Consider the following 11,363-nt stretch of genomic DNA (forward strand, 5'->3'; position numbering starts at 1 on the left):
CTCTCCATTCTCTACTTTTACAACCAAATGGTAAAACTGAGGAGCTGCATTAGCAGAAACTGAAAGAACGAAAGCCCTAAAAGATAGAGATATATTATCATAGTTCAAAACAGTGTCAATGGTATGTTTAGAAGTATAACGTTGACCTGTTTCCAAAAGGTTGCAGTGATAATCCTTTAAATAGACGGGAGGAACATGAGTCCTAGCTGACTTCCTGGTTCCCTCATGAACTTGAATAGGCTGAGATTGTGTGGGATCAGCAAGCTCTGCTAATGATTCAACAGAAATATCTCTTTTATGAACCTGTTCATCCTGAAAGCTCATACTAGGAAAATCATGCTCAAAAGCACTTTCAAAAGTTATATCATTAGAAGTCAAAACAGGAATAGGAAAAGAATCAAAAGGATCAACAGTTTTCTTGCTTTTGTTTAATTCATGAAAAGGAAAAATCCCTTCATGAAAAACAACATCTCTTGACAAAAACACTTCCATGCTGTTTAAGTCTAAAAGCTTATAGCCCTTGACTCCTTGAGGATACCCGATCAAAACACACTCTCTTGCACGAGGGGCAAACTTCAACCTATGTGCTTTGAGAGTGGATGCAAAACACAGACATCCAAAAACTCTCAAGCTATCATATTGAACCTATTTCTTATATAGAAGTTCAAAAGGACATTTGTTAGATAAGACAACAGAAGGAGTTCTGTTAATGATATATGTGGCAGTCAAAACACAATCTCCCCAAAACTGAATGGGAATATGAGATTGGAACATCAAAGACATGGCCACATTCAACAAATGTTGATGCTTTCTCTCCACAACAGAATTCTGTTGTGGAGTCTCAACACAAGAAATCTGATGTACAATCCCTTGTTTGGCAAAGTAATCTGCAAAAACTAACTCGCGTGCATTATCAGATCTAAAAATCTTAATAGAAGTGGCAAACTAGTTAGTAACATAAGAACAAAAATGTGGAATGATATTATGAACATCAGATTTATTATTCATCAGAAAAATCCAACAAAATCTGGCACAATCATCCACTAAAGTCAAGAAGAATCTATGACCAAGCATAGAAGGAACACTATAAGGTCCCCAAATATCACAATGAACAATATCAAAACAGGAACTAGAAAAATTATTCTCAGAAACAAAAGCCAACATATGTTGCTTAGCTAAGGGGCAAACACAGCATGGCATATTATCCTCATTACAAGAAAGATAATCTAATCTATTCTTAAGAGTCTTTAACCTCGGATAGGACAGATGCCCTAAGCGTTGATGCCACACTTGAGCTGAAACTTTGTTGACATGAGTAGTGTAGTTGACAATGTTATCTTTGTTGAGAATATAGAGCTCATTGCAACTCCTACCCTTGCCAATCGTCTTCAAATTGTTGATTTCCTGAATATCAAAGGAATCAGAACCAAAAGACACAATCACACTAGATTCTTTGGTCAGAGCTTTGATAGAAATAAGGTTGAATTTGAAGCTAGGCACATAAAGAACATTGTATAAAACAAGATTATTGCTAAGAACGACATCACCTATGAAATTGGCTGGAATAACAGTCCTATTAGGTAAAGTGACGGTGGAATTATGAACACATCTCAAACCAGAAAGAAGATCTCTATTAGCACAGATATGCCTTGTGGCACCGGAATCTAAAACCCAAGAATCGTCTATACTGTACGGAAAATGAATAGAATTAACCAAACCGCAAAAGCCTGTTTGGAAAGTCATATTGGCTTCCCCATTGGCGCTTGGCATGGTTGTAGACGAGGTAGTGAGCTGATTGGAGAGATGGTTGATGAGTTGATGGATCTGCTCAGATGAGAGAGTGGAAAGGCAGGAATTGTTCGTCACTGAGATGTCTGTTCCATTGCAACCACTTGATCCTTCAACATTGTTTGCCTGTGTCTTGGATTTGAATTTGTAGCCTAGTGGATATCCATGTAGCTTGTAACACTTGTCCACAGTGTGCCCTAGCATCTTGCAATGTGTGCACATTGGACGATCTTTAGCCTTCCACTTCTTCTGATCATCACGCACATTCATAGCAAGAGAGTTGGACTGGTATAGAGAGGTGTGATGATAAGTTCCAACTGACCTCTGCGTCTCCTCTTGAGTGAGCATTGCGTAGACTTTGTTCACTGGTGGAATAGGTTCCATGAGAAGAACCTGGCCTCGAGCATGAGTGTAGTTCTCATTGAGTCCCATGAGAAACTGCATAACATACTCGGACTCTACAAATTCGCTGAGCTTTGCCTTTCCTCCACAAACACACGCACAAGTACACTCAGGCTTGAAGTCACACAAGTCTTGATGAATGGACTTCAGTCTTGTGAAGTAGACTTCAATCGAACTCTGATCTTGAGACAAGTTCACGAACTCTCGCCTTAATTGAAAGATTCTTGATCCATTTGATTGTTGAAAGCTATCTTTCAGATCATCCCATATATCCTTCGCTGCACCACCAAACAAGATACTAGATGCGATTTCTTTGCTCACCGAGTTCATAATCTAAGCGATTATGGTGCTGTTGTTCATACTCCACGGGCGAAGAAGATCGGATCCTCAGAGGACGGCTTCAAGATCGATCCATCAATGAATCCGAGTTTATTCTTTGCCTCAAGAACGACCAGCATAGAGCGACTCCACGGCATGTAATTCTCACCAGTAAGAACATTGGATACAAGGCTACCTCCCGAGGAATCGGAATGATGAAGGTAATAGGGAGAGAACGGATCTTCAATTCTTGACCTAGGTCTTGAATTTCCACCAGACACAGCGACGATCGTATACTTCGATGCAAGATCTGATTCCTCCATTGATGATGAGGACTCTTGAGCTTGGAAATCGAGACGGGTTGAAAAGATCGGCGGCGATGAAACTCAGAGAGCACGGATAAGCTCTGATACCATATTGAAACTCTGAGTTGGAAACGAGAAAAAGAATGAAGAGAAAGAAGATTCTCAATCAATGTGATTGAGAGTCAGAGGGAATGTTTTTCATTAAAAGAAATTGAAAACATACAAGCAGTCATTTTCAAGTATTTATAATACCGGAAAAGAAAGTCAAAAAGAATAAAAGAGAACTACAAGTCGTTTTAAAAGAAAGGACAAAACAACAACAAAGTAATAACAACTCCTGATCTTCGATAATATCCCAACGCACATACATTACTTTATAATAATCCATTTATAGTTATATATAAGCTAACACGCGTCCATTAATTTACAGTATAATCATCACTCCATTGCCCTGTCGAACGACACTCCAATCATGGACCCGTACGAGAAGCTTCGCATAGTCGTAAACCCCGACGGAACAATAACCCGACTACAACACTACCAACACTCGCCCGCGTCTTGCGACGATCCCACCCAGCCGGCTCTTTCCAAGGACTTCACCATCGACCAATCAAAGAGCACCTGGCTCAGGCTCTACCTGCCCCGCGAAGCACTGGAACACTCCTCCTCCCCCGAAAGACTCCCCGTCATCATATACTTCCACGGCGGAGGAATGGTTTTCATCAGCGCCGCCAACACCGAAGTCCACCAATTCTGCGCCAATCTCTCCGCCGAGACGAAATCCCTCGTCGCCTCCGTCGAATTCCGCCTCGCGCCGGAGCACCGCCTCCCGGCGGCCTACGACGACGCCCTCGACGCGCTCCGGTGGATCGGCGCCGCCGCGGCGGAGGACGACGACGACGGATGGGTTAGAGACTACGCCGACCTCTCGCGGTGCTTCCTCATGGGCGGCAGCGGCGGCGGGAACATCGCGTACGGCGCTGGGCTGCGCATAGCCAGGTAATACAATTGCATATTTTATGTTTTTTTTTAATCGTATTTATGTCTGTTTGGTAGGTTAATCTAATTTAAATACAGTATCATTTTTACACTAAGTTTTAATTTGGCTCCAATAAATTTTATTTTATAACAAATAATATTTTTTAAAAAATTCAATTAATTAAATGAAATGATCTATTAATTATGTATTTAATTTAACATATACACTTTAATTATTTAATATGAATCGATCAAATTAATTATCATAAAGCTTAATTAAGCATTGTAATTTTCAATCGAAACATCGCCACATTGATTAACGAATTATAATAAAGCTTACATATTTTGGTGTTATTATCATCGAAACATCTCCACTTTATCCGTGTATTTAACCACATGCAGGATAAGATTAATTGATAATGTATATATAGTAATGATATTCTCCCCATATATTTCCTCTTTAAAAAAAATGCTTCATATCAAAATTTTGTATTAGGTCTAAGAAAATATTGGTCGGAGGCTCATCGGAGGACGCCATTATCGGCAGGACGGCGGTGGTGCGGGGGCTGATTCTTCAGCAGCCTTTCTTCGGCGGAACTCGGCGGACGGCGTCGGAGCTCAGGCTAGAGCACGACGCCGTTCTTCCGCTGTGCGTGAATGATTTGCTGTGGGAGATGGCGCTGCCTCTCGGCGCTGGCCGTGATCACCAGTACTGTGATTTTATGGCCGCCGGAGGATCAGCGGCCGTGGCAGAGAGTGGGTGGCGCGTGTTGGTGAGCGCGTGTTACGATGACCCTTTGTTTGACCGACAGGCTGAGTTGGCGAAGATGTTGGAGGAGAAGGGCGTTCAGGTGGTGGCCCACTTTGGGCCTGGGAACCATGGCTCTGACATGTTTGACCCTTCTTTGGTCAAACTTCTCTGCGTGGCTATTAAAAAATTTATATATGCTTAATAAATATCAATATCACTTTGGGTTTGAGGTCATTTACGGGCTTGAATATCTTAAGTCTGTTTTTCTTTGTTTATTTGGGCCTTTGCTGAGTTTCATGGACCAACTCGATTCTAAATGTTGTACGCATAAAATTAAAAATGACTAGCATACTATCATTTTGCACAAAAATTATACTTTGGACAAAATACTAGTAAAAGGAAAAGAGAATAATTTTTTTTTAATCTATTTTTACCCTCTTTTTTTTAAGTTTTTTTCTAATTTTTTTTTTCTCTGAGTCTCGCAAGACTTTTATTTTTTTATTTTTTATTTTTTAAATCTGAGTTTATTTGACGATTTGTTGACATATATATGTCAATAATTGACACAATTTGTTGCATCGGGGACCTGAGGCCTTTGATTTTATTTTGAGGAGTTTTAGCTAAACATCATGTTCTCTCTTCTTTTTTTCACAATGTTGTAGTAGTTTAGAAGACGTTCGAGAATGTTGCTGGTGTAAATAGTCTATTAAAAAAAGTCTGGATGTAATGCGATTATATTCTGGTTGAAGTAGCTTAAATAGATGAGTTGGTGGTGAAAGGCAAACTAGTTCAACCTTGTCCAAGAACTTGTTGCATTTGCTATAATTTATCAAGCTAAGCTTTGTGTGTCTCTATTTTATTCATAATCATATAAATGATAATCAGGTTATAACTGGTTTAGTGGTAATGAGATAGGAGTCTGATCAACGATTAAAACCGACGAAAATTGTTGAACGTTTGAACTGATTTATTTCAGTGACAAAAGATACGCAGAAAAATAATGTGTTAATCCATTTGCATGCTTTCCAAACACCTAGTCATTTGTTTGATCTAGTCCTGCTTTCCAAATTTTAGGGGAGAGAGCTTACGGCGAAAGATTCGCTCTTTTTAACACTACTAGTTGAATATACGCTCGCGGGAAAGAGAGAGAAGAAAAAGAGAGAGAAGGAAAAAGATGAAATGAGAAGTAAAAAAAAAAAAAAAAATTGAGGAAAAGAGAGGCAGGAGAGAAAAAGAGAAAAAAAAAAAAAAAAAAGTTACCACGTGCCGTCGTTTGGTTTAACCACGTGTCGGCTTTTTAATCAAAGTTGTAAAACCTATTGATACTTATTATCTATGTTATGGATGTGTCGTTTGTTTTTTTTTTTTTTTTTTTTTTTGTTTTTTTTTTTTTACTTCAGGCAATGTCTCAAATATTATCTCTTTTTGTCAATAAAGTCCCACTAAATTATATCGAATTGGAAATTTAAATGTATGCTTTATTTATGCATTATGTTATTATAGAGAAAATGACCATGATCTCTGAATTTATCGGGTACTTACTTATATTTTTTTAGTGTAGTTAAATAGTCCAATTGAGATGTTAAAAGATACAAAATAATAACTCTAAAAATTTAGTTTGGGTGACATTAACTTCTTCTTATATTCTACTTCCATAAAAGGTTTATGTGTAACTTGTGCTTAAAAGTTCAATGTAATCAATTTTTTAGTCGACACTTGACATTTTTGTGATTATAGATAACATACCTATCATTTGATCACTCTAATCATAATATATATATTTTTTTATAATACTCTTAACTATATTAATAAAAACTATCATACGCTAAAACAATAATTATCGGATGAAGTGAATTAATCTTCTTTTTGAAAAATTATACGAACTAGGTCACTTAAAACGTTGAGATTTTAAAATAGCCAACGCTTGAATTTTTGTTAAAAAAAATAGCCAATTTTTTGTATGTGGCAATACATCCAAATTTTTAATCTAAAAAATGTATATAATTCAAAAAATATTTAGTATTATTTTTAGGAATATTAGTAACGCAATTGCTTTTATTTTGAATGCTCTCTCTCTCTCTCTCTCTCTCTCTCTCTCTCTCTCTCTCTCTCTCTCTCTCCCGTGCGTTCCATCCGAATTTCAATTCTTTAATCTTCAATTACAATTTACAACCAACGAAGTTGTGTAATTTGTCATAATTTCTTATTTCTTTTGTCATTAACAAATTCTTTGTATTCAGTGACAATGCCCAATAACATCAAAAGCATATCGACGCACTTTAATATATATATATATATATATATTTAATATCCTACAATATTTTGTTTTCCCCATAATCCTTAGTTTCTTTCTCCACTATCTATTATTTGACATTTCTTGAAGAATAGCCGCCAAGAAAGAAAAAAAAAGGGTCAGGTGTTCACAGAATCACAGTGCAAGAGACTTGGTTGACAAGTAAAAGCCATTTTTCTCATCATCATAACTCATAAGTAAAAGCATTAGACCATCCACAATCCATCTCTATTTTTCATCTCTATTTTACATATTTACATCAGTGAACAGTATATTTTATCTGCACTCCATCTCTATTTTACATCTTCTTTAAAGAATATTCTAAATATATCCTCTCCCACTATATTTTTTTATAATTGAGTTTTAACCCATTATTATTTTTATAAATTGTAAATTTGACCAACACCATTAATTTTGTTCATATTAGTCCAAATACATAGATATTATTAATAATCTATCCGAAAATTAAAAAAAATTCATTAATTGCACAAATATGATAATATATTAATTGAAAATAGAGTACATAAATTAAAATATTACATCTCATAATAAAAAAAAAAAACACACCACAACATAAGTAAATGCATTACATTAATAAAAATAAATAAAACACACCACAAGCTATTAATTGATTAACAAAAACATAAATATAGACTTAAGAATTTGAATATCTCTCCCACAGATGATCTATTAATGCATTACGTAGGGCAAAATGGGTATCTTTGTCTCTGATTTGGCTGTATCTTAATAATTTTTAGAATACACTAATTTACAAATAAATACATAATACATATAAGTATTAAATTGTAGTTATAAATTAAATTTTGGGTTAATAATATAATTTTTAAAAGTTTGGGGTAAATATAGAGATGAAATAGTGCATCTCCATATTTGGAGACACACTATTGCGTTTAGCTCCATATTTGAAGAATGGAGAAAAAAATGAAGATGCATTGTACAAGCATCTCTATCTCGATCTCTATAGTAGAGATGCATTGTGCATGCTCTTATAAATACACACACACGCGCACGCACACACACACACCTCACATCACACAACAGATATCACACACGAACAAAAAAACACTCGCAACAATGTCCATATCCAACGACGATAACGCCACCCTAAACTCAGAGCCGATCTGCACCGTTGATCCGTACGACTTACTAAAGATCGTCAGAAACACAGACGGCACGCTCACGCGCCACGTCATCATCCCGAGCTCTCCCGCCGAACCGGATTCCCCATAATTATAAAATTATAAAATTAGTATTTCGGTGGAAAGTGGGAAAAAATTATAAAATTGGTGACAAATGAGGCAATTTCTTTATATATATATATATATATATATATATATATATATATATATATATATATATATATATCCTACAATATTTCCCCATAATCCTTAGTTTCTTTCTCCAGTATCTATTATTTGACATTTCTTGAAGAATAGCCGCCAATAAAGAAAAAAAAAAGGTCAGGTGTTCACAGTGCAAGAGACTTGGTTGACAAGTAAAAGCCATTTTTCTCATCATCATAAGTAAAAGCCATTTTTCTCATCATAAATAAAAGCCTTATAAATACAAATACACATACACCTCACAACACAACAGATATCACACACGAACAAAACAAAACTCGCAACAATGTCCATATCCAACGAAGATAACGCCACCCTAAACTCAGAGCCGATCTGCACCGTTGATCCGTACGACTTGATAAAGATCGTCAGAAACACAGACGGCACGCTCACGCGCCACGTCATCATCCCGAGCTCCCCCGCCGAACCGGATTCCGCGAACACCCCTTCCAAAGACGTCACGCTCAACCCATCTCGGAACACGTGGCTCCGAATCTACTTGCCTTCTCCGAACAAACCGCCGCCCGAAAAACTCCCGTTAATCGTCTACTTCCACGGCAGCGGGTTCATCCTTTCCAGCGCCGCCTCCACAATGCACCACGACCTCTGCTCCGGAATGGCGACGGAGACCGGCGCCGTGGTGCTCTCCGTCGGTTACCGCCTCGCCCCCGAGCACCGCCTCCCCGCCGCCTACGACGACGCCGACGACGCCCTGAGATTCGCCGCCTCCGGATCCGACACGTGGCTCAGGGATTTCGCCGACACGTCCAGGTGCTTCCTCGCCGGGACGAGCGCCGGAGGGAACATCGCGTACCGCGCCGCCGTGAGAGCCGCGGCCGCGGGATCGGATCGCAGCGGCTTCTTCTTCGGGTTGAAGATCAGAGGGCTGATATTGCACCATCCTTTCTTCGGCGGAGTTCGGAGAACCGCCTCCGAAGTCCGGCTGGTGAACAATCGAGTTCTGCCGCTGAGCGGCACCGACTTGATGTGGGAGCTGGAGCTTCCGGTTGGGGCTGACCGGGACCACAGGTATGCCAATCCGACGGCTGCGGAAGAGGAGTGCGGGTTGATCGCACGGCTAGGGGCGAGGGTGCTGGTGATCGGGTGCGGCGGAGATCCGTTGATCGATCGCCAGGTGGCATTGGTGGAGATGTTGAAGAGGAACGGCGTTGAAGCCGTGGGTGAGTTCGGGGAAGGGGATTATCACGGAGTTGAGTTGATGGATGTTTGTAAAGCAAAGGCCATGTTTGTTTTGCTTAATGATTTCGTAAACGTTAAATGTTGAGTGTTTCATTTTTATCAATATTAAAGTATTTCAAACAATAAGATGGTTGGAGATTGTTCCCCCTCGCGCTTTATAGGAGGTTATTTAAAGACCAAACTGAGATCTCTATATAAATTCTTATATTTCGGTTTTCTATTAATAAAGGGCAATTGTAGGAATCTAGCTCATCAACGTTGATCATCTAAATTAAATATAAGTGATTGCACTAACCTTACGTTGCTCATCTTAAAGTGGTTCAGTGTTCTTTTTGAATAATCTTGATGTCGTGGCTTCCTTTACTTGCCTTTAGCGGAATCTCGGTCTTTGACACTAATATAAACGAGTCCCGCCTAATAATTATCTTCAACTAAAATTATAATTTTATTATTTAATATTAAGAATATAACCCAATTCATATTTATCACTTTTTATGTTGCATACTTTTTTTTGTCTTAATTTAAACTATTTTATTTATTATTAAATAATTAGAAAGTTAGGATTATAGTCCATCTGTATAATTAATTTTTTATGCTAAAACTAACTCAATAGTTAGAAAATAATGTAAATTAAAGTAAAATGCATGCGTTAAGACATAGACACGACTTAACCTATTTTTTATTATTATGTAAATAATTAATAATTATCTTAATTGAGGATAACAATTTAGTTATTTCATAAGTAAACTTAATTAAGTTAAAAAGTTACTTAAAATGGTCTAAATGTAGCTCACCTTAATTTTTGTCTTCTTTCCATAAATCTTTTGTTTCCGGACAATGTTAGTATTTGGTATTTCTTACCTTGCGTATAGCCATCAAGCAAACAAAGTACTCATCTCCGCTCCTCAGCGCGCAAGAGACTTGGCGAACAAGTAAACGATACACATACACAATACACCGCACAAGTCACAACGATATCCCAACGCACATACATTACTTTATAGTATAATATACTCCATCTATAGTTATATATAAGCTAACACACGTCCATTAACTTACAGTATAATCATCACTCCATTGCCCTATTCGTGGTCTCGCCACCGAGATAAAACGACACAAAAAAATGTCGAACGACACTCCAATCATGGACCCGTACGAGAAGCTTCGCATAGTCGTAAACCCCGACGGAACAATAACCCGACTACAACACTACCAACACTCGCCTGCGTCGTGCGACGATCCCACCCAGCCGGCTCTTTCCAAGGACTTCACCATCGACCAATCAAAGAGCACCTGGCTCAGGCTCTACCTGCCCCGCGAAGCACTGGAACACTCCTCCTCCCCCGAAAGACTCCCCGTCATCATATACTTCCACGGCGGAGGAATGGCTCTCTTCAGCGCCGCCAACACCGAAGCCCACCAATTCTGCGCCAATCTCTCCGCCGAGACGAAATCCCTCGTCGCCTCCGTCGAATTCCGCCTCGCGCCGGAGCACCGCCTCCCGGCGGCCTACGACGACGCCCTCGACGCGCTCCGGTGGATCGGCGCCGCCGCGGCGGAGGACGAAGACGACGGCTGGGTTAGAGACTACGCCGATCTCTCGCGGTGCTTCCTCATGGGCAGCAGCGGCGGCGGGAACATCGCGTACGGCGCTGGGCTGCGCATAGCCAGGTAATACAATTGCATATTTTATGTTTTTTTTTTAATCGTATTTATGTCTGTTTGGTAGGTTAATCTAATTTAAATATAGTATCATTTTTACACTAAGTTTTAATTAGGCTCCAATAAATTTTATTTTATAACAAATAATATTTTTTTAAAAATTCAATTAATTAAATGAAATGATCTATTAATTATGTATTTAATTTAACATATACACTTTAATTATTTAATATGAATCGATCAAATTAATTATCATAAAGCTTAAACATTGTAATTTTCAATCGAAACATCGCCACATTGAT

The 11,363-nt window shown here is 38.6% G+C and overlaps 2 protein-coding genes and 1 pseudogene across 2 annotated transcripts; all 3 read left to right on the top strand.

Moving 5' to 3' along the window:
• Positions 1 to 3,256: 3,256 nt before the first annotated feature.
• LOC149380029 (carboxylesterase 1-like) lies at positions 3,257 to 4,939 on the top strand. Its single transcript, XM_089603778.1, has 2 exons — positions 3,257 to 3,812; positions 4,288 to 4,939. Exons 1-2 carry the CDS (start codon positions 3,286 to 3,288, stop codon positions 4,742 to 4,744), a joined length of 984 nt encoding a protein of 327 aa, XP_089459904.1. The 5' UTR covers positions 3,257 to 3,285; the 3' UTR covers positions 4,745 to 4,939.
• A 3,418-nt stretch (positions 4,940 to 8,357) lies between these two features.
• LOC149380030 (carboxylesterase 1 pseudogene) lies at positions 8,358 to 9,626 on the top strand (annotated as a pseudogene).
• An 876-nt stretch (positions 9,627 to 10,502) lies between these two features.
• On the top strand, positions 10,503 to 11,138 carry LOC149380031 (carboxylesterase 20-like). Its single transcript, XM_089604096.1, has 2 exons — positions 10,503 to 11,070; positions 11,129 to 11,138. The coding sequence occupies exons 1-2, from the start codon at positions 10,523 to 10,525 to the stop codon at positions 11,136 to 11,138; spliced, it is 558 nt and encodes a 185-aa protein (XP_089460222.1). The 5' UTR covers positions 10,503 to 10,522.
• The last annotated feature ends 225 nt before the right edge of the window (positions 11,139 to 11,363 follow it).

The sequence above is a fragment of the Urtica dioica genome, chromosome 12 (assembly GCF_054948205.1).
Source record: "Urtica dioica subsp. dioica isolate 48M chromosome 12, U.dioica_male_clone48M_v1_H2, whole genome shotgun sequence".
Taxonomy (NCBI): domain Eukaryota; kingdom Viridiplantae; phylum Streptophyta; class Magnoliopsida; order Rosales; family Urticaceae; genus Urtica; species Urtica dioica.